The 27,918-nt window shown below is 40.5% G+C and overlaps 3 protein-coding genes across 3 annotated transcripts in view; 2 read left to right on the top strand and 1 right to left on the bottom strand.

The window, feature by feature from the left end:
* The first annotated feature begins 321 nt into the window (after window positions 1-321).
* On the top strand, window positions 322-26,063 carry LOC127943888 (gastrula zinc finger protein XlCGF49.1-like). The gene is made up of 3 exons (XM_052539953.1): window positions 322-367; window positions 11,087-11,236; window positions 20,403-26,063. Exons 2-3 carry the CDS (start codon window positions 11,152-11,154, stop codon window positions 21,137-21,139), a joined length of 822 nt encoding a protein of 273 aa, XP_052395913.1. The 5' UTR covers window positions 322-367; window positions 11,087-11,151; the 3' UTR covers window positions 21,140-26,063.
* Window positions 337-27,918, top strand: part of LOC127943737 (gastrula zinc finger protein XlCGF8.2DB-like) — a 313,695-nt gene continuing 286,113 nt past the window's right edge. The window contains exon 1 of the mRNA XM_052539945.1: window positions 337-367. The gene's annotated coding sequence lies outside the window, so the exon portion shown is untranslated. The remainder of the gene's footprint in view (window positions 368-27,918) is intronic.
* LOC127943574 (uncharacterized protein K02A2.6-like) lies at window positions 1,568-4,689 on the bottom strand. Its single transcript, XM_052539929.1, has one exon. It carries the CDS (start codon window positions 4,663-4,665, stop codon window positions 1,939-1,941), a length of 2,727 nt encoding a protein of 908 aa, XP_052395889.1. The 5' UTR covers window positions 4,666-4,689; the 3' UTR covers window positions 1,568-1,938.

Genomic DNA, 27,918 nt, shown 5'->3' with positions numbered 1-27,918 from the left:
TTGTCTAATGAAACAAGAAGGATTTTTCCTGTTATGATTTATTGTGATTTCTACACATTGGCTAATTTGTCTGTAACAAAGTTGACAAACAATACCATAAAGACATCTGTTTTTTGGCAGGCACTGAATTATTAAACTTAAATATGTTTTCAATAAGATAATTAAAAAAAATCTGTTAGTGAAAATATTTTTTTCCTTAACTTTCTGCAATGCCAAATATTTATTCAATTATAGAATCACCCTCACATTAACTCCTCTGCCATCTATTTTATTACACAATGGTTTTAGCTTCTGAACGGGACTTTTATTTTGGAACGGTGATGTGACGTCATATCACCGGCGTCTGTTGTGATTCAGCTGAAGAAAGGTGCGTGTTAAAATGATGTTAAATGGCTCAATGATTATTGAAGGTAATACCTAACTAACAGTAATGAACGTATGTTTGATTACAGCGATTTGTTCACGAGAAACAGAAAATAAGCACTTTATTTCGCTCCAATATCTGTTTGTTGATCATGAACAAGAATCACTGGCGAGTAGCGATTGACAAACGGATCTTTTTGAAACGAGTCAGTTGAGTCGATAGCGTCGCAAAATGTTTCACTGATTCTAAGCGCTCTAATCTCAGCACTCGGCACTACTTTAACAAACCAAATAAAGATGTTTTCATGTACAACTATTTTTAAATTCTCAAGTGTCACCTATTAAACGTAAAATACAAATTAGGGCTGGACAATATATCGATCTATATGATCATGTGCATCTCGTCAGGAGTTAATTCTAGGGATGAACATTCAATAAAATTTTCTTAGTCCATCATCGGGAGAATTAACGATCGACTATCGATTAATCTTTAATATTTGTATAATAAAATTAATTATTTAACTTTTATAATTTAGAAAAGCAATGAATACAAAAATACACCGTGTTTGTCCTCGATGAGACTATTACAAGATCAACTTGTGACAGACAGTTAAACTACATTCATTTAGGCAAACTGAAAATATATGTGCATGCATATGCGGTGCTCTAAAGCAGTGAAACCTGCAGCTGCGAGCAGGCGTTCATTAAGGGTTAGTTCAACCAATAATCAAAATTATGTCATTAATAATTTTCATGTTGTTTCAAACCCGTGAGACCTCTGTTTATCTTCAGAACACAGTTTAAGATATTTTAGATTTAGTCCGAGAGCTCTCAGTCCCTCCATTGAAGCTGTGTGTACGGTCTACTGTCCATGTCCAGAAAGGTAAGAAAAACATCATCAAAGTAGTCCATGTGACATCAGAGGGTCAGGTAGAATATTTTGAAGCATCGAAAATACATTTTGGTCCAAAAATAGCCAAAACTATGATTTTATTCAGCATTGTCTTCTCTTCCGTGTCTGTTGTGAGAACGAGTCACTCTATTGTTCGTTATCTGTCTCGGCTCAGTGTTCATCTTCACAGCAGTTCAGTCAGTGTACTGTTTGAGTACATGAATTACTTCGGGATATTGGTTTGTTTTAACTCAGAGGGAGTGTCAGCTATTATGTTGCCACCCAGGACTATAGATAAACACTTTTATCTATTACATATAGAGCAACACGCACACGTTGTTTTCTTTGTTCAGTTCTTCTTCAACTACTTTATTCAATACAGACATCAACCAATAATAGAACACTGATGCCCCCTAATGGTTCAGTCTTTATATAACAACATTTAGCTGCATACATAACATTTCCTCCCCACTAAGATAGAATGCCATTAACATTAACATTCAACATTTTGTTTAAACAAAACAATATACTTTTCATGTATGACACTAAAGGTACAATTACCACTTTCTCTTGTACTTCCAACAACAAATTAGGAATATCTCAGTGGTTGTATAACTTATATGTTGAAAGAATATGTCTCTCACTCAAAACTATGCTTTAACCCTTTATTAACTAATTACTGCTCACTCATCACGGTAACGAGCTGGTGGTCTTTTGATCCTCACAGGATAACGTTTCACTGTCTCGGTTATCTGAGGATGTTCCGTTGATGGTGGTTCAGTGGACTGGTGTGTTTTTAATGTTTCTTGGATTTCTGGAACTTGAACATCCTTCTTTTCTAATAAAGGAGTATTTGAGTGCAGTGTGGTGCAACTATCACTAGGAGGTAGTAACACCTGTGGGCTTACAGTATGATTCACTGCAGTTTGCTGAGGCTCTGAATCTGGGCGTCTCAACATCTGGTCCACATGGCGTTTCCATACCCCTGGCGATCCCACATTCACCTTGTACGACACCGGTCCAGTCTTTTCTCTCACCACACCTTGTGCCCACTTTTCCTCCCCCTTTCTATAATCACGCACAAGAACTGACTCTCCTACCTCAAACTGTCTGTCTTTAGCGTGATGCTGGCGCCGTTGTTGTTGGGCATCCTGTGACCTGTGTACAGCTCCAGCCACACTTGGTTTTAAACAATCCAATCGAGAGCGCAGCCTGCGTCCAAGAAACAACATTGCCGGTGTTTCTTTCGTTGTTGCGTGAGGGGTGTTTCTGTATGTTAATAGGAACGCCTCAAGTCGCTGACGCACCTGTGCTGAGCCTTTTGATGCCTTCAAAGCATGTTTGAAAGTCTGCACGAATCGTTCGGCCAGGCCATTGGTGGCTGGATGGTATGGCGCTGAGCGGATGTGTTTGACTCCATTGTTTTTCAGGAATGTACTGAATTCTTCCGCACAGAACTGCGGTCCGTTGTCACTCACCAGGATGTGTGGAATGCCATAGCGACTAAACATTCCCCTGAGCACTTGAATGGTCATACAGGCAGTGGTGCTCTTCATGATATGCACCTCTGGCCACTTTGAATGTGCATCCACCACGACCAAGAACATATGTCCTTCAAATGGACCTGCAAAGTCCACATGTATCCTTTCCCAAGGACTGGAGGGCCACATCCAAGAGTGTAACGGTGCTAGTCCAGGCTCTTTTTGTACGCTCTGACAGGATTGGCAAGATTTGACCTGTAGTTCCAATTGAGTGTCTATACCGGGCCACCATACATAGCTGCGTGCCAGGCTTTTCATCCTCACTACACCTGGATGTGATGAATGGAGCTCTTCCAGAACTCGAGGGCGCAGTTTAGGTGGTACGATAACTCTCCCACCCCACATGAGGCATCCCTGTTGGGTTGTGAGCTCATGCCGGCGCTGCAGATAGGGTGACAGCTCTTCACCTGCATCCTTAGCAGCTGGAAAACGACCAGTTGAGACCATTTCTAGGACCTGAGCCAAGATAGGGTCAGTCAAGGTGTTTCCTTTGATCTCGGTGCTACTGACTGGTAAGTTTTCTAACTGAGATGTGTAAAATACCTCCACTGCGCCTTGCTTCTCTTTATGCGTGTAGGGGAGTGGCAGTCGTGACAGCCCATCGGCATTTGCATGTAAGGCACCTTTTCGGTATTGAATGGTGTAATCATGAGCTGCCAGGAGGAGCGCCCAACGCTGCATTCGAGCTGCAGCCATTGATGGTGTACTTTTCGATGGACTCAGGATGGAGGTCAACGGGCGATGGTCAGTGATTAGAACAAACTTGTTACCATAAAGGTACTGATGAAACTTTCGTATTCCAAAAACTATCGCTAGCGCCTCCTTCTCAATATGAGCATAGTTTTGTTCCGCTTTGCTGAGCGCTCGTGATGCATAGGCTATCGGTCTCTCCTCATTATCAGGCATGATGTGCGAGAGCACAGCGCCAACCCCGTAGGGCGAAGCATCACATGCGAGCTGGAGGGGCAGTTTAGGATTGTAGTGGGTCAATACTTCCTGTGAAACCAGTAAAGCTTTTGATGTCTGGAACGCTGACTCACAGGCTGACGTCCACTGCCATTTCTTCCCTTTATTTAGCAGATCATTCAGTGGTTTCATGATAGTAGCTAAATCGGGAATGAAACGTCCATAATAGTTCAGCATTCCTAAGAACGAACGTAGCTGACTGACATCCCCAGGTGCAGGTGCTTCCACAATAGCACGTACCTTCTCTGGTGATTTGTGGAGTCCCTCTGCGTCAATGATATGCCCTAAGTATTCCACAGACTCCTGGAAAAACAGGCACTTCTCAGACTTGAGATGCAGACCGTGTTCCACTAGCCTGCCCAGGACTGCATCCAGAGTTTTTAGGTGTGTCATTTCGTCTGGACCACTAATCAGTATGTCGTCCAGGTAGCAATGTGTATACGGCAGTCCGAGAAGCACTTGGTCCATAGCCTTTTGAAATAAGGCGGGTGATGAAGCTACCCCAAACGGTAAACGATTAAAACGGAATAACCCTTTTTGCGTCGAAATAGTCAGCAGCTCCCTAGACTTCTCTTCTACCTCCATCTGTAGATAAGCGTTTGATAAGTCTAGCTTACTAAAGTGTTGGCCTCCTGCTAGAGAGGCAAAAAGATCCTCAATGCGTGGAATCGGATACTTATCCACGCACAGAGATGGGTTGATGGTGATCTTGAAATCTCCACAGAGCCTTACTGTGCCATCCTTTTTGCTGACAGGCACCACGGGCGTGGCCCAATCACTGTGCTCCACGGGTGAGATCACTCCAAGTTCTGTCAGACGCTTTAGTTCAGCCTCGACTCGTGGTCGAAGAGCATATGGTACATTACGTGGTGGGCAAAACTTTGGAACACTGTCAGGTTTCATAGTCAATGTGGCCTTAATTCCCGTCATTGTCCCTAGATTATTAGAGAAAACAGCGGAGTGTCTCTTTAACACCGTCTCCAAGTTGTCTTTCTCTTTTTGCTCAATTGCATGCACAGTCTTTAAATCTTTCCAGTTCAGTTTAATTACTCTCAGCCACTCTCTGCCAAACAATGCGGGTGCATCCACTTTAACTACATACAAAGGCAAATCAGCACATTGCTTGTTTAACCTTACTTGCACTTTGATGACCCCTTCTGGTGCCAACGGCTCTCCAGTGTATGTCTTGAGCATTATATCAGTGGGTTGCAGTGGTAGCTGGCTCAGCGTGTTTTTATACTGTTCCCAAGGAATCAACGACACAGCAGCCCCTGTATCCAATTCCATCTCCATTTTCTTGCCATTTACAACAGGCAGCACTGAGATTCGTGAATATTTCCCTTTTTGTGACATGGCATAAAGTCCCAACTCACAGTCAGTGTCAGATTTATTTCCCTCACTTTCACTTTCATCGTCTCTTGTCTCAATGTGATAAATTCTCTTCTTTTTACTTTTTACACTGTGCTTACTTGTATTACTTTTCTGTTCAGGTTTTTCCCCTTTCTGTTTCCATTCTCGGTCACGACCGTTCTTTACTTTGCTTTTGCACATGCGCTTCGTGTGGCCTTTCCTCCCACACTGATGACAGTCACGATCCTTGTACCAGCAGTTTTCATCATTATGGTTCGTTTTCCCGCAACGCCAGCATTTTTGAGAAAACACCGCGTTCACTTTCAGGGAGCCACTTAACTGCTGCACGTCACGCGCGGCTGTTTCAGCCGATATCGCATAATCGACTGCTTTCTGGAACGTGAGATCTTTCTCAGTCAAAAGGCGCTTCTGTACAGTTTCACTTTTAAGTCCACACACAAATCTGTCCCTTAGTGCGTCTTCTAAGTAAGCACCAAACTCACAATGTTCTGAAAGTCCTTTCAATACCGCCACATATTGCGCCACCGTCTCTCCTTCTCCCTGGTTTCGCTTGTGAAAACGAAATCTCTCCGCAATTACAAGTGGCTTTGGAGCGAAATGAGCCTGCAACGCTCCCACAATATTGTCATAGTCCATCTCCCCAGGCTTTTCGGGAGCGACTAAACTATGAAGCAGTCCATAAGTTTTCGATCCGAGCACACTCAACAGTACCGGTACTTTTTTTGCGTCCCTGATCTCATTAGCCAAGACATAATGCTCAAAACGTTCAATGTACGTTGCCCACTGCTCACCGGACTCATCGAAGGGATCCATATGTCCAATTATTCCAGCCATGATGTGTCTGCTTCAAGTCTCTGTCACTGTAACGTTAGACTCTTCGGACGAAGACTGATCCATCAACTCTTTACAGCTATCCTAGCTCACTAGCTCTGTGCTGTTTTAGCGTGGTTGTTCTTTTATTATCCAAACTTGACCAACACCGGCATTTCTCTCACCGATGCAGTGAAAAGTCTTCCGGATTACAAAAACCTCGTCGCCAGTTTATATTATGTTGCCACCCAGGACTATAGATAAACACTTTTATCTATTACATATAGAGCAACACGCACACGTTGTTTTCTTTGTTCAGTTCTTCTTCAACTACTTTATTCAATACAGACATCAACCAATAATAGAACACTGATGCCCCCTAATGGTTCAGTCTTTATATAACAACATTTAGCTGCATACATAACATCAGCCACATTAAACAAGTGAACAGCTTAAGTCATTTGTGGATTAATGCGTATTGGAGATGCGAGCCATTTAAAACTATTCAGTTCGATTTGGTGAACTGTTTCAAAAAGATCCGGTTACATTGAATGATTCGTTCATGAACCGGATATCACAACCTGCTTTGTTTTGAACTCTCTCACAACAGACACGGAAGAGAAGACAATGCTGAATAAAGTCGTAGTTTTTGATATTTCTGGACCAAAATGTATTTTCGATGCTTCAAAATATTCTACCTTACCCTCTGATGTCACATGGACTACTTTGATGATGTTTTTCTTACCTTTCTGGACATGGACAGTAGACCGTACACACAGCTTCAATGGAGGGACTGAGAGCTCTCGGACTAAATCTAAAATATCTTAAACTGTGTTCAGAAGATAAACGGAGGTCTTACGGGTTTGGAACGACATGAGGGTGAGTTATTAATGACATAATTTAGATTTTTGGGTGAACTATCCCTTTAAACAGAGACCTCAATTGTTCTAAAATAATAATAATAAAAATAAAAAATAATCATGTTAAACAAAAAAACATAATAATGTTCAGATCTGACAGGTTTTGTCAAAATGTAACTCAAAATTATCCAAGCAAGAAAAAAGGGCCAGATATTAGCCTTCCTAACAATTAGACTAAACTTAAATTAGGCTACCTAAAACCTCGTGAAACAATAACTAGCTTTAGGAAATCGCCGGTCTTCTAGGCAAGGCAAGTTTATTTATATATCACATTTCGTACACAATGGTAATTCAAAGTGCTTTACATAAAAGAAAGTAAAATAATCATGAAGAAAAATGATAACAAAAATAAAACAAGCAATTTTAAAACTTTTAAAATGATTAAAACATTTAAAAACAGTTAGGTAAAATGATTTTACATGAAAAAGATTTAAATAAAATAGAACAGTGAAAATATAGTGCAATCTGTTCGGACATAGCACAGTGCTCATTCAATAAATGCACAGCTAAACAGATGTGTTTTGAGTCCAGATTTAAATGTGACTAGTGTTTTAGCACATCTGATCTCTTCTGGAAGCTGATTCCAACTGCGGGAAGCATAGTAACTAAAGGCAGACTCCCCTTGTTTTGTGTGAACCCTTGGTATTTCTAACTGACTCGATCCTAGTGATCTGAGTGCTCTGTTAGGTTTATATTCAGTGAACATATCTGCAATATATTTCGGTCCTAGGTCATTTAGTGACTTATATACGAGTAAAAGTATTTTAAAATCAATCCTAAATGTAACTGGAAGCCAGTGTAAGGACCTGAGGACTGGTGTGATATGCTCAGATTTTCTGGTTCTAGTCAGAATCCTGGCAGCAGCGTTCTGGATGAGCTGCAGCTGTCTAATGGTCTTTTTGGGAAGGCCAGTGAGGAGCCCATTACAATAGTCCACCCTGCTGGTGATAAAGGCATGAACAAGTTTCTCCAAGTCTTGGCTGGAAACAAAACATTTATTGCAATGTTTTTTAAATGATAGTATGCTGATTTAGTTACTGCTTTGACATGGCTACTGAAACTAAGATCTGTCTCCAGAATCACACCAAGATTCCTGACTTGATTTTTTGTTGTTTGACCCCTAGAGTCAAGGTATGCATTCACCTTGAACACTTCATCTTTGTTTCCAAATGCAATGACTTCAGTTTTTTCCTTGTTTAACTGAAGAAAGTTCTGGCACATCCAACTATTAATTCCATCAATGCATTGGCAGAGGGAGTCAATGGGGCTGTAGTCATTTGGAGATAAGGCTAGGTAAATCTGGGTATCATCAGCATAGCTGTGGTAGGCAATTTGCTTCTCTCTCATTATTTGACTTAGTGGAAGCATATACAGGCTAAACAAGAGCGGCGCAAGAATTGAGCCTTGTGGGACTCCGCATGTCATGGACGTCCACTTAGACTTATGCTCTCCTAGACTCACATAATAGCCTCTCCCTTCTAAGTATGACCTGAACCATTTGAGTCCATCCCAGAAAGCCCGACCCAGTTTTCCAGTCTCTCTAGTAGTATGTTATGATCGACAGTGTCAAACGCAGCACTGAGATCTAGCAATGAGTGGGAGGTAGTGACTTCAGTGTTTGCGCTCCCCTCATCCGTGTCAGAGAACACAGCCTCGACTCCCCAGCCTGTTGGATAACCCCCCCCAGTTCAGCCAGTTTCACATTAGCAGCCAGTCTCTGTGTTGGTGTAAGAAAGCCCCAGGTGTTTGAGACTAGGGTCCAGCACTGATGAGATCATGGGGGCGAATGACACAAACTCATCAGACTCCATCTGTATAAATATATGATGGGGAATCAATAATCAGAAAACATATTTTTGTTGTTTATTTTATGAATAAAATTAATAATACATTTAATATTTTTATGGAGTAAGAGTAACAGTTTTATTCTTTGTTGGCTTATTGCTTAAATCAAAAAAGGTAACACGCAGATAACAGGAAAGTATCCATGTAATTATGTATATGTAAACTAAGATAAAAAGTTTAGCTTACATTCATTCGTTGGATGAGAGAGGAACGCACTTTTGTCTTGAATTCAAAGAGTCTGGGCACTCTGGTGGGACTGTTGGCAACTACAGTATTGGCCGCGGTGTCATGAACGCATGCAATAACTCGGCCTCTAAGTCCCCACTGCTCTAAAGCTCCATTCATTCTCTCAGCGAGGTGATCCTTTGTATGACGGCCTGGCAGGCTTTCGGTGAGCAGGACAGTCATCACTGATGTAGTGGCAGGTTATGGTGATGTAGCTCAGCTGTTGAAGCTGTCCAGCAGTCTGTAGTTAGAGCAACTCTCTCAGCTTTGCTCAATTCTTTTAACAGCTGCTGCTTTCGTTCTTCGTTAGTGAGTTTCTACCAGTCTGTTGAAGGTACGTCGTGATGGAAAACCATTGCCCTCATTGCCCATCTGCCCTCATACTTTAGGGCAGAATATCCATCTCAATGAACTCGCAGATCCCTTGGGTAATTTTCTGTGCTCGGTTGAGACTGAGAGCAGGATGCACCGCCACCGACATCAACCAGGGACGGATGCACTTTGTTTAAGTGGTACATAATTTGAGTCATGGCCGTGTTGTACTTATACATGCCATCGCAATGTTTGCAGTGAACTATTTCGCTTTTAAAATGAAAAATTTGATTAGATTTAAAAAAATGCATTCGATTAATCGATAACAAATTAATGGGATCAACAAAATTCCTTTATGATCAATTGTTGATTAATCATGCCCATCCCTAATACACAGAGCCGTAGTTCACTGACGAGCTACGCTATATCGAGTTCATTGTTGATATATAAGGCAACCAGATTTCTGAAATGAAAATGGGACCTTTCCTTGTTCTGTGGTCAAAATATCACTGAAATCTTAATTGTCATTATCTACGAATTTAAAAACAGGTACAGTATGTTTTTTTTTATTATTATTGTTGTTGGTGGTGTTGTTGGTTCCATACATTAATTGATTAATGCGTGAAAACAAACCTCATTGGTTCTTTCACATCATAAGCACTTTCGAGTGCCCGTTTGCTATATTTAATGTGTATGAGATAATATAAAATGCAAAAAAATTTAGTACTTATTAAGTTGAAATGAAGTTGCGAGGAGTAAGAAATGTAATCAAGTAAAAGTACAAGTAACCAGTTAACATTTTACATGCATAAAGTACACATACCCCAAAATAATACGCAAGTACAGTAATCCAGTAAAATTACTCAAGCATTTTACACCCCTGCCAAAAGGAAACATCTCAAAACAGGCTGGTATTATAACAAAATTATGGCTTTACAAAAACACACTAAAATAAAAAAATAATATATATGTGATAACGTGAAAAATAAAACAAATGTTATTTTCTACCTGTATTTAACATTTAGGCTACATACCTATCAAATTTTGTTTATAAACATACAAACTTATGGAATTGCATCTTTTCCATCCCTAATCGGGGGTAATATTTTGCATTTTATGCTCATTTTGACTACAAAGTTATGTGCTTTATGCAAATGTAATTGTGCCAGTGTAATTAATTAATTATTTTTTTATATTCTTCATGTCAGAGACTTCAGAGGTGTGACACAGAGTTTCAGGAATGTTTAATAGGACTATTGTGAGCAAAACCATCCTGTAACCCACATGTCTTGTTATACACTTAACACAAACAGTATAACTTTGCTTTAATATGTATTTAATGCAGTCTCTATTGATAACTGATGATAATAGCGTTCTGCTCTCATCCAAGCTTTCCATGGCTACAGCAGCAGCTTGCCAGCATGTAATCAGCTCGCAGCGCCCTCTGCTGGTGAAAATAGTCACAATCCTGTGATAGCCAGCTGGCTAAATTGGTCAGGCTTTTCCAGTGCATTTGTGTGTTGTTTAAATTGTACTGTAAAATGGGGACATTTCCAGGGACAACTCCAGTCGGGGACAGTACACCAAAAACCAGGACTTTCCCCAGAAAACAGGGACATCTGGTCACCCTATTATATTGTCCAGCCCTACCACAAATTAAAATGCAAATTAAATAAGAAAATGTTGCTTGCTTAGTGTTATTTGTTTTTATTAACCTAGTCCTGGCATTTAAGGCCATTTACTATAACGCTTTGACTCTTACCAGTGCGACTATTATTGAGATGCACACAGATATTTAGTTTGCATTTATTGGTTAATTTTTCTCATCTTAACCTTTACAGAACGTCCAAACACAGAGAAACTCTGCTGAAGCGACTGAGATCCACGGGACACTATTATTATAAAGATGGCGTTTATTAAAGTAGAGAGTGAAGACCTGAAGATTGAAGAAGTATTCAGCATCAAACAAGAAGAAACTGAGGAACAAACAGGTTGGTTTTCTTTCTCAAAGCTGAACTCATTTACAAAAAGCTCAGAAGCTTTAACTGTTGTAATTACTGATAAAGGTCTATAGCTGCTCAAAGGAGGCACAGAAATAACAGATGCATTTTTTTTTTTGAACAAGGTCTGGTTATTCAAGATTTTACAATATACCGCAAAAAACAAAGGAGAACTGAAACAGTACAGTGTACGACATAACCCCAACACAACCCATCCCTCTACCCATCAGACAGAAATTATTAGGTATATACAGTAAAAAATAAATAAATAAATAAATAAATAAATAAAAACACTTGTAAAGATTATTAGAAAAGGATACATAAATATACATAGACATGAAATAGATAAAATTACATATATAGATGAAAAAAAAAATTGTTGGACAGTATTCTCTACTTGATTTTTTTCAACGAATGTCAAGAAGGGTTGCCAGATTGCATAAAATCTCTGGATAGACCTTTAAAGAGAGTATCTTATTTTCTCTAGTTTAAGATACTGCATAATCTCCTTAATCCAATGAGAAAAAGTTGGAGGAAGAGAGTCCTTCCATTTAAACAATATTAATCTTCTGGCAAGAAGTGTGCAAAAGGCCAACATTTTACAATTATAGCTGCTCAGGTGCATGTTCTGTGGTATAACACCAAATAAAGCAAGAAAAGAAGATGGTTCTATTGGGAATCCTATTGTTTCTGAAAATGCGTCAAAAATCAATTTCCAAAAATTATACAAACTTGGGCATGTCCAGAACATGTGTAAAAGGCTTGCAGGAGCTTGCCAACATCTATCACAAATAGGATCTAATTCTGGTCTGAATTTAGATAACCTAACCTTCAACCAATGGAGTCGATGTACCACCTTAAATTGTACAACCATATGATGTTGACAAATAGATGATGAATAGATCCGTTTAATAGTTTTCTGCCACATTGTCTCTGAAATTCGTTCGTTCAAATCTTTCTCCCATTCATTTTTTAGGCTATCTAAATCTGTCAGGCAATGCTGAATCAGGAGATTATAAATTCTACCAATGGCTTGTTTTGGATCTTTCCCTTTTACTACCTTAAAAATAGAGTCTGATAGAGATGCAGGAGGATGTGAAGGAAAACAATCAGTATGTGAAACCAAAAAATTCCGTACTTGCAAAAATCTAAAGAAATGGGACCTGGGAATCTTAAATCGATTAACCAGCTCATCAAAAGATGCAAAGGTGTTCTCAATATAAAGATCTTGTAATGTACAGATCCCACTCTTAACCCAGATATCGAAGGCTTTATCTAATATTGAAGGAGTAAACATAAGGTTTTTACTTAATGGGGCACATAAGGAGAGGCTACGGAGAGCAAATGATTTTCTAAATTGATTCCAAATTTTCAAGGATTGTGACACTATAGGATTAGAGGAATAGTGAGAGGCAGGTTCAGGCATTGGAAGTTCAGAGCGTATTAAAGAGGATAAAGATTTGCAGGAGATTTTCTCCAAATTAAGCCATTTAGGGGTGTCAGAGCTATCATTATACCTCGTCCAATAAGACAGTCCTCTAATATTGGCTGCCCAGTAATAAAACATAAAATTAGGGAGTGCCATGCCACCTAAGGTGCGAGGCTTTTGTAGTACACTTTTCCAAATCCGAGGATTTTTGGTGTTCCAGATAAATGCTGATATAAGTTTATCTATGGAGTTTAAAAAGTATTTGGTCAAAAAGATAGGAATATTTTGAAACACGTATAGAAACTTAGGCAATACATTCATCTTAATAGTATTAATTCTTCCACTTAAAGAGAGGGGCATTAGGTCCCAGCGTTTGATATCCCGTTTCAGACCTTCTATCAAGGGCAGGAGGTTAGCTTTATAGAGGTCCTTGTAATTATGTGTTGCCCAGATCCCCAAATATTTAATCTTTTTGGTGGTAATTTTATCGAATAGGGAGAGATAAGTGAAGCAGCTGCATTGATTGGCATTAACTCACTTTTTTGAAAATTTATTTTATAGCCAGAAATCTTACTGAATCTTTCCAAAATGTTCATTAATTTAGGGAGACACGACAAAGGATCAGATAAATACAACAATAAATCATCCACATAGAGTGAAATTTTGCACTCCACATCTCCCCTATGAATTCCTTTAATAAAAGTGTCGATTGCGATGTCAAATAGAAGAGGGGATAGCAGGCAGCCTTGCCTGGTACCTCTTTGTAAACTAAATGGGGCAGATCGATGATTGTTAGTGCGAACCGCTGCCATTGGGGAGGAATAGAGAATCTTAACCCACGATATAAAATTAGGACAAAATCCAAATCTACCTAGAGTGTAAAAGAGGTAGTCCCACTCCACCCGATCAAAGGCCTTTTCGGCATCGAGTGATATCAAAATCTCTGGTATGTCAGGTGAGGAGGGACTGTAAATAATATTTGAAAGATTCCTAACATTAAAAAAAGAATAGCTATTCTTTATGAAGCCAGTTTGATCTGTGGAAATAATGGAGGGAACAAGCGCCTCAATACGTCGGGCTAGCAGTTTCGCAAGACTCTTAACATCAGAGTTCAGGAGGGAAATCAGACGATAGGAGCTGCACTGAGAGGGATTCTTGTCTTTCTTCAAAATAAGAGAGATAGTTGCTTCAGGCATCGTGTGAGGGAGAGAATTTGAGGACAATGATTCTTGGAATACAGTGAGGAGCAGAGGAGCAAGTACGTCTGAAAATATTTTAAAGAACTCTGATGGATAGCCATCTGGCCCTGGCGACTTGCCATGTTGCATACTTTTAATTGTCAATTATCTCTTCTACCGAAATGTCTTTCTCTAGATTGGATGCCAAATCTGAGTCTAATTTAGGGATATCCAGGTTGTGAAAAAACTTATCAATGGCAGATTTATTGTCTGGTGGTTCTGAAGTATAAAGGGCAGCATAATATCGACGAAAACATTAGTTAATCTCCATATGGTCCACATGTTTTTGACCTTGTTCATCATTAATCTCCAATATATACTGATTAACAGTCTTCTGACACAACTGATGTGCTAAAATTTTCCCAGCCCTCTCCCCGTACTCATAAGAAACATGCCTGGATTTTAATAAAAGGTTTTCTGCTTGACGAGTTGAAAGGAGATCAAACTCTGTCTTAAGCAACAGACGACGTTTAAGTATATCCTCAGAAGGTGACTGGCTGTATATCATATCTAATTTCAGAATATCGTCTGTCAGCCGCCTAAGACGTCTGATGGTGGCTTTCCTTTTCATTGAACCATACGAAATGATCTGCCCCCTCAGATAAGCTTTCAATGCTTCCCAAATTGTTAAGAAAGACATGCCCGGGGTCTTATTGTGGGATAGAAAGAGATCGATCTCTTAGAAAATTAACAAAAGTTTCATCCGACAGAAGGAGGGGGTTGAATCTCCATGGGCGGTATCCAGGATTTGTGCCTGGAATATTTATCTTCATTTTCAAGGGGGCATAATCCGAGATGACTATGGAATGATATTCACAATCAACAACCATGTGAAGAAGTTTATTATCAATAAAAAAATAATCGATTCGTGAAAATGAGTTATGTACTGGAGAAAAAAAGGAATAACCCCTAGAGGTAGGGTATCTGAAACGCCAAATGTCTGTCAAACCATATTTCTGAAGAAGATGATTAACTGTTTGGGTTGATTTAGATTCAGGACACACTTTAGATGAACTACGATCTAACTTGGTGGTGGTGGGTATCTACATTGGAAATTTGGGAGAAAGTATGGGTGAAAAAAGTATTATCATCCCAGTTTGGGGCATAAATGTTTACTAAAATAACAGGGAGTCCATACAATCTTCCCATCACAATGATATAGTGCCCCATGGGATCTGAGTCTATATTGTACACCACAAATGGTATATTCTTACGCACTAGGATTGCTGCCCCTCTCGTCTTGGAATTAAATCTGGAATGAAATGTTTGCCCTATCCATCCTCCTGTTAGTCTAGTCTGGTCCGCCACCCGGAGATGAGTCTCCTGAAGAAACGCTATGTCAGCCTTCAGATAATCAAGGTGCAAGAGAACCTTTTTCTGTTTCACAGGATGATTTAAAGATTTCACATTCCAACTAATAAAATTAATCATGCACCCTGTATTTCCCACTGAACTGGTGTTAGCCATTAGGAAATTTAGTTAAGGGAACACTGAGAACACAGCCCCACAAGATATGACAGTGAAATGCTAATAACAAAATAAACCCTTCCAGAAAGTCAAGTCTGATAGGACCCCTACCCCAACCACCTAGATGAACCTGGTGGCTGTAACACCCATTGTAAGATGTGCCATACATTATATTATGGCAAAGGAGAACCACTTTAGTGTCAGGTAATGAACCAGCTTCCATCTAGCTTAAAAAAAAAAAATGTGAAGAACATTTCACATTTTTTAAAAAAAATATATATATGTATATACACACTCATTATATATATATATATATATATATATATATATATATATATATATATATACACAGAAAAAAAATAATAAATAAAAATAAATAAGTAAAAAGCGCTTCACATTGTATTGACATCGAGCAACATCAATAAAATATTATTACTGCATCCATAAGAAGGACAATTGCCATGGAACATTACCGTTTAGATGAACCAAAGGGTCCCAAGTTGGACTCTTATTACTAGTTTTGAGCCAAGGTAAGTGAAATCCCTGCACTCTCAAAACAAAGTAACGTTAGTAGAATGGCGTATTAAATTCACATGTTTGATGTTTACTCTCCTTGAATCGTGGACTTCACGTAAGCCATTGCTTTCTCCGGGACCAGAAATTCTTTGTTATCACCCTTGTAGGAGATTCGGAGACGGGCTGGGAACATTAGCCCGTAACGAACATCACGTCGGCTTCGAAGAAGGTTCCTGACATCGTTGAAAGCGGCCCGTGCTCTGGCCACACTTGCGGTGTAATCTGGGAAGATGGCTATCGGTTCACCTTTATAACGAAGTTGGCCTTGTTCTCGGGCTCGGTGGAGAACTTCAACGCAGTCCTGGTAATAATGGAGCTTCGCAAAAATTACCCGGGGCTTTCCGTTAGGCTTTTTAGGCATCAGGCCTCTGTGTGAACGGTCGATTAGGATGTCTTTCTCCAGGTTTAAAACTTCCTTCAGCAGCTTTGAGACAGCAACGGTAGAGCTCGAGACGGTCTCCTCTGGAATCCCCACAATGCATACGTTACATCTCCGCATCCGTCCCTCCAAATCGTCATTCTTTTCCTTCAAATTAGCAAGCTCTGTTTAAGTTCTGCAACTGTCGCCTGTAATGAAGTGACCTCGTCCGACCATGATGATATTCCTGTCTCCACATCGGTGATAGCAGCCTTCATGTTATCTATTTCAGCATGTACCGCCGCCGTATTGTTCGCAATTTCCGATTTGACTTCTTTTAACTCATTCTTAAGGAAGCTAAAATCTTCAGCAAGAGCATTTTTAAGTTCCGCACGGATGAAGACCGATATCTTCTCTCAGGGATGTAAGAATATCTGCTTTCCAATCCATGTCCATCACCGACTTTGATTGCGAAACAGGAGGCGAATCAGTGGCTTGCGTCGAGGCTGTCTCCGGCCTGGTGCTCGCAGGGCCGCTGTATTTATATACAGCTAAGCTACACATGTCTTACTCCATTGAATGCTCAATAGCGCCCCCTAACAGATGCAATTTGGTAACAATGAAGAGAACATAAGAGAAAGTAAAGGCGCTGGTCCAATAGTCCTAGGAGTATCTCTGGAGGGGAAGACATTACCTGCATGCTACACCAAACACAAATAAACACTTATGTATGTAGACTCAAAGATGCACTAGTCCTCAACTAATGCTAAAGAAAAACAAGAAACTGTTGATTTTTGAAGAGGGGAATGATACAAATACAAAAATGACAGCAAAACCATGGTTCATTTGTGGTTACCTTAGCTTAAAAATAACTTTTTTTTTTTTAGAAAACAGTGTTTTATCTTTATAAAGGTACATAGGCCTGTGTAATTAAAGCATTATGTAATTCATTGCAGAAATGAAGGTAGGGATTGGTGATATATCGAATGCGATTGTCAATGCATGAGAGTATAAATTGGTGCTTCTCTTGCTGTAATTAAGTGATTTCAAGGCTCAAAAATGCAACCATTTTAGCCACATATGCTCTCTAAATTTAATGTGCGCTTCATTGTAATGTGACAGGGAGCTAACTAGCCCAGAAAATGTAAAGAGATGAAGAGAAAAGATTAAAAATATAGCTGCAAGCAGCATTTACGGGGCCAAGCACTCCAACGGCAAATGAAGGAGCTAAGCATCGCATGAAGCATCACACCAAATACATTAATGAGCAATAACAGCAATTTTGGAATTATTGTAATTGAAATGGCTAAAAAAAATCATAATACCACCTCTAGTAGCATGATTACTTGGCTTATCAAGCTTGACCAATAGGTGGCACTGTTATAAAATCAATTTGGTGTACTCTGTGTGACTTTTCAATGACACACACAAAGTTTGGTGTCAATATGCCACAGCATTCCAGGGATACAGCCTCAAGTGTCATTTTCTCATTGTGCCTCAAATTCGTCGATGTGGTATGCGAAAACGGTTTTGTCTATCGAATCAAAATCAATAACTTTATGTCAGCATAGTCTGAAGATCATTTGATTTGAATTTGGTGAAAATCGGACATACGGTTGATGAGGAGTTAGAAAAAGTATGTTTTCAACATAAATCAAAATGGCGGACCGGAAGTTCAGCTTACTATGGCATATTTGGTATCTATGTTATCGGCATAAGCCAGGGAATATTTTGAGCCCAGTTTCATTCAAATAGGCTAATGCAATAAAATGTTATTAGCATTTTAAAAAGTGTAATTACTCATGGTTAATGAATGGTTTATTACTCTTGACCAATAGGTGGCCAAATGTATGTGGCATGGTCAGTGTGAGGTGGCGATGACACATACAAAGTTTGGTGCAAATATGTCAAAGCGTTGCAGAGATACAGCCTCAAATGCATTTTGGCACCCTTCCAGCAAATTCGTTGATGCGCTAAATGAGAACCGTTACGTATATCGACACCAAATCCATAACTTTTTGCCAGCATGGTCTGAAGATGATTCACGTCAAATTTGGTAAAAATCGGACTAACGGTCTAGGAGGAGTTCGAAAAAGTAGGTTTTCAACATTAAGCAAAATGGCGGACAGGAGGTATGGCCAATTTTTGCATAATTGGTATCAATGCTCTCGGCATGACCCACAGAATATAGGGAGACCATTTTAATGGTCTAATTTATTCAAAAGTTATTAGAATTTATGTGATATTTCATTATAACTATTGGCCACAAGGTGGTGCTACCACCAAACCTTTTTGAGTACCTTCAGGGCATGGAGCCGAATATTTTTGTAATTATTTGCGAAACGATACGATGCTGCGTTCAAAAAATACAGCATTTTGAATCATAATTCAAAATGGCCGACGCCTAAAATGGCCGACACGGGAAAATTGGATATCATTCGACTCGACATGACTCACTGAATCTAAAGAGATCAGTTGTGTGATTTTTGGCCAAACCATTCAGAAGTTATAAGCCAAAATATGCATTTTTCATATCTCCTGACCACTAGGTGGCGCTGTGTCGAAACACTGCAGGTAGTCTCAGGTCATGCTTATTATAACACACACCAAGTTTGGTCTCAATACGCCAAACCGTTGCGGAGATATAGCCTCACGTGACTTTTTGCGTGCTTTTCGTCAAATTTGTTTACGTGTCATTCGACAACGGTTGGATGAATCAACTTGAATTCCATAACTTTTTGCCAGCATGGTCAGAAGATGATCTGAGACAATTTTCGTGAAAATCGGACAAACCGTCTAGGACGAGTTCGAAAAAGTAGGTTTTTCGAAAAGTTGAAAATAGCGAAAAAACTAAACCTTGCGATTTTTTTCATTCAACTTGGCCTGTGCCAAGGATTCAGAGGAAAAAAGAATTTCCATTTTCTGGCTTACGATTCAAAAGTTATTAGCATACAAACATTGAAAGTTTGGACAAGTGGTGGCGCTAGAGAGTAGGAGTTAGAGACTTCAAATTTGCTATAGTTAATGTTGGGACTGTCCTCTATCAGTGTGCCAAATTATACAACTTTCCCGCAATCGGTTCTATGGGCTGCCATAGACTTGCGGCGGAAGAAGAAGTATAATAACGCCAACGATTACAATAGGTGCCTACGCACCTTCGGTGCTTGGCCCCTAATAACAATGTTATACAGGGCTCTCATATTAACACTTGAGTTCCTTTTCGAACATTTTCCCTTTATGAATAGGAAAACTAATTTTTTCCTTTCTGCTGATTGAGGCAATCCTGCATTTGAGGAGGTGGCCTATCAGTATGCAGTCCTTCTGTTTGGACTGTCCCTGGCCCAAGCACTTTTACAAAGTGCATAGATGCAGCTCTGTCCCCTCTCAGGCAGATGGGAATCCACAATTTGAACTATCTCGACGGTTGGCTGGTTTTAGCCAGATCAGAACGGGAACTGAATGCTCACAAAGAGCTGCAGCTCACTCACTTGGAGCGCCTCGGGTTGGTCATCAACCCACGCAAGAGCCAGTTGTTGCCCAGATGATTAACTGTTTTTCTGCCAATGGTTCTGGACTCCGCCCTAATGCAGGCATAGACACCAGGGAAGTCACGCCCCCTGAGGGGTTTTCAGAGGACTTAAGGATTTCTGATCATAATATTAACCATGTTGAATATTTGTGATTTGTGATCGAGGGGGCTACGACGTTCTCTTAAACAGGTTTGGACACTCTTAACACAACTCACACCAAAGGAAAATCTGACAAAATAATCTGTAGAACCATCAAGATAATTGGGATATAGCTAGGATTGTCAGAAGGGGGGAAATCGGCCCAAAATCAGCCTGATTATCTTTTGGTGTGTACCCAGCATTACTGATTCGCTCAAGACAATCAGATGCTCACTTGCCACCACATACTGCTGGTGTAATTTAATGTTAAATAGTATCACTAAAAACATAATTCGTTACAACAGTTAAGAATTTAAAATAATAGATAAAGCACACATTTAATAAGACTAAAGAAAAAATGGTCAAAAGAGATGTCAAAAGCAGGTCACGTGTTCAATTTATTCTTCTTGTTTCACCTTAGGTCTAAAGACACTGAAAGAGGAGAGTGAAGCTCCGAATGAAACGGATGAGAAATATAAGCTTGAGAAACATTACGAGTTCATAACTGAAGAAAAACCATTTACTAGCTCACAGGCTGAAAAGAAAAGAACCTGCGAAAAGAAGAAATTTACCTGTCAACAGTGTGGAAAGAGTTTCACTAAAAAAGTAAGCCTTGAGAGGCACATGAGAACTCACACCGGAGAGAAGCCTTTCCCCTGTCAACAGTGTGGAAAAACTTTCAACCGAAAAGGAACCCTTAAAATCCACATGAGAGTTCACACTGGAGAAAATCCTTTCACCTGTCAACAGTGTGGAAAAACTTTCAACCAAAAAGGAACCCTTAAAATCCACATGAGAGTTCACACTGGAGAAAATCCTTTCACCTGCCAACAGTGTGGAAAAACTTTCAACCGAAAAGAAACCCTTAAAATCCACATGAGAGTTCACACTGGAGAAAATCCTTTCACCTGCCAACAGTGTGGAAAAACTTTCAACCGAAAAGGAAACCTTAACGTCCACATGAGAGTTCACACTGGAGAAAACCCTTTCCCCTGTCAACAGTGTGGAAAGCGTTTTACTCACAAAGCAAACCTTAAGAGGCACATGAGACTTCACACCGGAGAGAAGCCTTTTACCTGTCATCAGTGTGGAAATGGTTTTAATCAAAAAGCACACCTTATCCCACACATGAGAACTCATACCAGAGAGAAGCCTTAAACATGCCAATAATGTAGAAACCGTTTCAGTTGTAGGAAACCTTAAAACCCTGTTGAGAGTTCACACTGGAGAGAAATCTTACACCTGCCAACAGTGTGGTAAGGTTTTAATCAAAAAGCACACCATGTCAGGCACATGATAACTCACACCAGAGAAAGTTTCAGTCAACTTTTAAAACCTGTAAGAATTCACATTGTAGGGAGGGTTTTGATCAACTTGTTATTATTATCAAACTTTATTATTCATTTACAATTTATTTTGTTCATGTGGCAGACGCTTTTATCTAAACCAAATTACAGTTGAGGAAAACAACAAGCGATTCATCATAAGATGCAATAAACACAAGAAGTGCATGTTGTACAAGGTTTCGGTCATCAATCAAAACCATAAATTTAGGACCGGAATCCTGCAGGGTGATCATGACCCCAAAGTCGAGGGGCCTTATATCACCCTGAAGGGGTTTATTCTGTGATAACAACCCGCTGAATGTACATTATCCCACTTGTTAAATTGTTACTAAGCACATAAGTTATTAATTGGACACAAAATATTGAGTTGAATATTTGTACAGTGTACAATTTTATAAAACATTATAGTACAGTGGTCAGGATGGTACGTATATGTAATGTTGCTGGTTGCGACAGCACTGCTGGACTGCATTGTTTTCCAGCAGACTTTAAAATTATGCACCAGTGGTTGCATGCACTTGGCCTGGAAGACCGCGAGTTCCCACCTAGAGCTGGAGTGTGCAAAGTGCATTTTACACTGGATTGATTCTTCAACGCAGTGGAGGTGGAAATCGGCTTCTCCACACAGCTCACACTGAAAAGCAACGCAGTGCAGATCGCAATGCGGGAGTTAAGGCCACAGCTTGAGCCAGCGGCTCGAATTGATATGGCTCAGGCCCTGGCCCTGGCCCTGTGTCCACAGACACCTCGACATCCTCCACTTCAGGTGAAGGTGGGGGAGAAAAGTCTCTACTTCAAATGAACGCTCTGTTGCAAAGCGAATTGTGTCACAACAATCACTCTCCATTTTAGCAACTCTAACAGCAGCTGTCAAATATTCCGTCACTGCGGGTCTCAGGTTCACGCCCCACCCGCTCAGCCCTGCCTTCGGTTCGTCCCCTGTATCTCCGCTGTGCTCCACTTTTCAGCATTTTTCAAATATTGCCAGTGGGTGGAGTCAGGCTCTGACCAGGGGTTTAGTTATCCTTTAATGAGCTTAACAATAACCTGTATTGTCTCTCTCTGTATTATCAACACAAGGAAGACTCAAGTCTAACAAAATAAATGTTATTAACAAAAGATAAAGAGTAATCTACATCTGCTAAATGTATACCATGAATGCGTCAACTAATGTGGTGCACTCGGCTAATGCACTGGTTCCAAAACCATGAGGTCGTGGGTTCGAATCCAGGGTGGGTCAGGTTGATTTGTTGTCCTGATGTAAATTCCGTTTTAATGGGTGGTGTTAGCGCAGTGGATAAGACACATGCCTTTGGTGTGAGAGACCCGATTTCGAATCCACTCTGAGACACCAATGTGTCCCTGAGCAAGACACTTAACCCCTAGTTGCTCCAGAGGCATGCAACCTCTGACATATATAGCAATAAGTTGCTTTGGATAAAAGCGTCAGCTAAATGAATAAATGTAAATGTAATGAATGACAAAGGAATAAAGTGCATAAGATGCAAGTTAGGTGTTGTTATATCAGAGTACTGTTATCGAATGCAAAGATAAACTTGCTTTCTGAAACTAGCCTTGATCACAGAGCGCTATAGGTGCTGATCTCCTGGAACAGAAAAGGGTCCTTAATCTGAAACACGCAGACGAAAGTACCTTGGCGTGAAGGTACCTTGGAGCTTAACCTTGGTGCAAATTTCTGTATGTCAAGTCAATAAACCTTAATTTATATAGCGCTTTAAACAAAATACATTGTGTCAAAGCAACTGTACAACATTAATTAGGAAAACAGTGTGTCAATAATGAAAAATGACAGTTTAAGGCAGTTCATCATTGAATTCAGTGATGTCATCTCAGTTCTGTTTAAATAGTGTCTGCAATCATTTGCAATCAAGTCAACAATATCACTGTAGATGAAGTGACTTATGTCTTCTGCCTCTCTGGGCTGGAGATTTAGAACTTGGTCAACCCACTTCTGCCTCTCTGGGCTAGAGACTCAGAACTTGGTCAATCCACTTATGCCTCTCTGGGCTAGAGACTCAGAACTTGGTCAATCCACTTCTGGCTCTCTGGGATGGAAACTCAGAACTTGGTCAACCCACTTATGCCTCTCTGGGCTAGAGACTCAGAACTTGGTCAATCCACTTCTGCCTCTCTTGGCTAGAGACTCAGAACTTGGTCAATCCACTTCTGCCTCTCTTGGCTAGAGACTCAGAACTTGGTCAATTCACTTCTGCCTCTCTGGGATAGAGACTCAGAACTTGGTCAATCCACTTCTGCCTCTCTGGGCTAGAGACTCAGAACTTGGTCATCCACTTCTGCCTCTCTGGGCTAGAGACTCAGAACTTGGTCAATCCACTTCTGCCTCTCTGGTCTAGAGACTCAGAACTTGGTCAATCCACTTCTGCCTCTCTGGGCTAGAGACTCAGAACTTGGTCATCTACTTCTGTCTCTCTGGGCTAGAGACTCAGAACTTGGTCAATCCACTTCTGCCTCTCTGGTCTAGAGACTCAGAACTTGGTCAATCCACTTCTGGCTCTCTTGGCTAGAGACTCAGAACTTGGTCAATCCACTTCTGCCGCTCTGGGTTAGAGACTCAGAACTTGGTCAATCCACTTCTGCCTCTCTGGTCTAGAGACTCAGAACTTGGTCAATCCACTTCTGGCTCTCTGGGATGGAAACTCAGAACTTGGTCAACCCACTTCTGCCTCTCTGGGCTAGAGACTCAGAACTTGGTCAATCCACTTCTGGCTCTCTGGGATGGAAACTCAGAACTTGGTCAACCCACTTCTGCCTCTCTGGGCTAGAGACTCAGAACTTGGTCAATCCACTTCTGGCTCTCTGGGATGGAAACACAGAACTTGGTCAATCCACTTCTGCCTCTCTGGGCTAGAGACTCAGAACTTGGTCAATCCACTTCTGCCTCTCTGGGCTAGAGACTCAGAACTTGGTCAATCCACTTCTGGCTCTCTGGGATGGAAACTCAGAACTTGGTCAATCCACTTCTGCCTCTCTGGTCTAGAGACTCAGAACTTGGTCAATCCACTTCTGCCTCTCTGGGCTAGAGACTCAGAACTTGGTCAATCCACTTCTGCCTCTCTGGTCTAGAGACTCAGAACTTGGTCAATCCACTTCTGGCTCTCTGGGATGGAAACTCAGAACTTGGTCAATTCACTTCTGCCTCTCTTGGCTAGAGACTCAGAACTTGGTCAATTGACTTCTCCCTCTCTGGGATAGAGACTCAGAACTTGGTCAATTCACTTCTGCCTCTCTGGGATAGAGACTCAGAACTTGGTCATCCACTTCTGCCTCTCTGGGCTAGAGACTCAGAACTTGGTCATCCACTTCTGGCTCTCTTGGCTAAAAACTCAGAACTTGGATCAATTCACTTCTGCCTCTCATGGCTAGAGACTCAGAACTTGGTCATCCACTTCTGGCTCTCTGGGATGGAGACTCAGGACAAGCTGGATCTGTTGTGTTGCTGAATGAAGACTCTGCATGAAGGGTATCTGTTGATGCAGGGGTGGGCCATTAATTTTCCCAAGGGGACACATGAGAAACTGGGGCGGTTGTTGGGGGCTGGATCAATACACTTGTGATGTGTAGGGAGAGGCCAAGAGCCATGGGATGGAGCGAGGCTGGTGGAGTAAATGAAAATGTGTGACACCTGCTCCACTCACTGATCTCCAGTCCCATGGAGGAGCTCCGGAAGGATAAAAGGAGGAGTGACTAGAGAGGACCAGTCCTGGATTTTATGTTTTTGTTTTTGTATCTGTTTGTGTGCAGCAGTCATCTGTGATGGGGCTGTTATGCTATTTTAAGTTTTGTGTTTATTTTATTATTAATGTTTTGTTTAAATGTTTGCAGGTTCTCGACTCCTCATTCCTGATGTACAATCTCTTACAACACTAAGTTCTGCCTAGAGTATCTCTTTACTAAAAATTTGTAAGTGAAAGATTACAATGAAAACAATCAAAATGGGAGCACACACAAAAGGGCCTTTCGCACCACTTTAGTGTTGTACATTTAGTTCTGGAACTAAAGTACTGGGACAATTTTGTGGCTACTATTTCCCAATACCATTTAAAGGGGTTGCATATGCACCAACAGTGTGTGCTAGGATGTGCAGGGCATTCAACAACACAGAACAACGTTAACAACAGGATCGGAGCTGTTTTTGTTGTGTGTCGCAGGTTTCACAATAATGGACATGGAATGTCAACGTATACGTGAAACAATTGAAAGAATGGAAAGGAGGACTAAGAATCTCCAATGACAACTGGCAGTTCAACATTTGCTACACGTGCCTGCACTTCGGCGTCTGTCCATCTATCACTTTTCTCCATACTTGTAAAATAAGTTGACATGTTTAAAGTATGTTTACACAGCGAACAGCATTTTCGAACATGTCTGGCCAATCAATGTATACTTTTGTAGTACCAGTTGTGCTGGTTAGACCTTGCTCCCGAATAGGAGCTAATTTGGTTCTCGAAAAAGGCAGTCCGGTACTAAAAAGCCAAAAAGTGGGTAGTTCCACAATTAAATCTGGTACTATGAAAAGGTTCCTGCTGTGTGAAAGGCCCCAATTCTAAATATATCTTATGAAAATTCACACAAAGTTTTAAAAATTTGGATTTTTTTTTTAAGTTTTAAAAGCTAGCATTATAACTTTATACAAAAAGCAAGTATTTCAAAGATCATCATCACATTAACTGTATATTAAAAAACAAAAAATGCTCCAGTGTTGTTTGTTTGAATGTTTTACAATTGTTATTTGATTGTTGAGTTAATTTTTCTTGTTAAGAGAGAGAGCAGACAGCTCTGCATGCTTTTGCATCATTCTCACAGTACTTTAATTTGATTCACTGATTGGTCTGTGCAGTGCTGCTTTAAGTCAAACACACTTAAAGGTCCCATGACATGAAAATTTCACTTTATAGGGTATTTTAACATTAATATGAGTTCCCCTAGCCTGTCTATGGTCCCCCAGTGGATAGAAATTTTGATAGGTGTAAACCAAGCTCTGGGTGTCCTGCTCTGCCTTTGAGAAAGCCAGAGCTCAGACGGCCGATCTGGAATCTTCCCATAGACAGTAAAAGAAATGGACACAGCAACCCCATTGGATTCAACGGAGATAAGTGAAGTCAATTAGAAACACGTATTTCCTGGGGGTCGAGCGTACTGCGCAGACTCAAACTGAGCTTGATGACGTAGATGTCAAGTGAGCAACCTGTCTGACAATTTTTAATCGCTGTGCCAAGAGAAATCTGAATAACCCACCGAATCTTCCAGAGAAGGCAATCGTGAACAGTAGAAAATTTTGGTAAGTATTTTGATTAATTATGTCCCTTGACTTTATGCCTCCACGTCCCCCCGATAGCCTCATAGACAGTAAAAGATTGTCTGTGAGCTTCTCCTCCTGTCCATATGGTAATTTCTCTACTCTGCGACAGAGAGTCGCAGGTTATGACGCAATTGTTAGCCTATTTTTTACAAAAACTGCTTCTATGGGACCATAACATATTTGTGCTTCTTTAGAAATAATTAATGGACAAATGAAGTCTTTAAACGCCTCAGATGTAAATTTATTCACTGAGTCAAGGTGATGCCAAAATGAATGGGAGTCAATGGAATGCTAACAGCAGGTGGGGTTCCGCTAGCCAATGGCGGCGCCCAGGGGTGCTTCAAAAATATATAGTGATGTTTCGTTTGTGAATTAATCGTTTTTTTTTTTTGAACGAATCTTTTAGGTGAACAAATCTTTCTAGTTCACGTAATCCACTGACTCATATTTCTAGTTCACTGAAATCCCTCCCTCCACAGCAGCGCGGCGCTATAAGCAGCGCATGCACAGCTCGGTAAACCGAGTAACTGTGAAATGTTCCCACTGTCTATGATCCAGTGGAGTCGCTGTGTCCATTTCTTTTACTGTCTATGAATGTTCCATCCTGTCAATGTGATTTGTTGAATGTAGTGAACGAATACGCCCTTCACTGAACAGTTTCATATAAGTCTGAACGAGATCTAGAGATCTTATCGTTCGTGAATGAAATTACTTAACTGGTACACGTCATTCGTGAATGAAATGAACTTGTACATATTATCTTGTTCGAGAGCAAAATGAATGAGTAAACCGGGTCAGTTGGCAATTTATCATGTCAATCTCTCAAAATGCAAAGCGCAGTCCGTTTCCACCTCCCACGGGCTTAAAAAACATTAAAAAAAGGTTGTTGAAGCAAGGTACATCTGTTGATCTGTGATAAAAAACATACAGTTTCAAAAAAGTTACAAAGCTGTCAGCCCCACATGATTTGACTTTAAATAAGAATGAATTTACACATGAATAATGTCCTTTGCTCTTACTGTCGGTTGGTAAAAACATGGTTAAAGAGGGCTTGGTGACCTGTTGTTGTAATAGTTCTAATTTACTCCTACAGGCCTTTACCTCCTGAAGATGTCTGTCTTGCTGCTCCCTCACGGCTGTCAATTCTTTCCTGATTGCCTGGAGTTCAGTTATTTAGTTTTTCACTACAGCCACAATGTCCCGTTTCTCCGTTGTTGGGAGATTAATGGCTGGTGTCCTGTTCCTTGTGT

The sequence above is a fragment of the Carassius gibelio genome, chromosome A3 (assembly GCF_023724105.1).
Source record: "Carassius gibelio isolate Cgi1373 ecotype wild population from Czech Republic chromosome A3, carGib1.2-hapl.c, whole genome shotgun sequence".
Classification (NCBI taxonomy): domain Eukaryota; kingdom Metazoa; phylum Chordata; class Actinopteri; order Cypriniformes; family Cyprinidae; genus Carassius; species Carassius gibelio.
Note: the sequence above shows the minus strand (reverse complement) of the source record. Positions and strands in the feature narration are given on the sequence as shown.

Bases quoted from the DNA above. Each gene is read 5' to 3' on its own strand.
- LOC127943574 (XM_052539929.1), bottom strand. From the start codon at position 4,665: ATGAAACCTGACAGTGTTCCAAAGTTTTGCCCACCACGTAATGTACCA.
- LOC127943888 (XM_052539953.1), top strand. From the start codon at position 11,152: ATGGCGTTTATTAAAGTAGAGAGTGAAGACCTGAAGATTGAAGAAGTA. The intron at 11,237-20,402 runs GTTGGTTTTCTT...GTTTCACCTTAG, and splicing joins AGAAACTGAGGAACAAACAG to GTCTAAAGACACTGAAAGAG.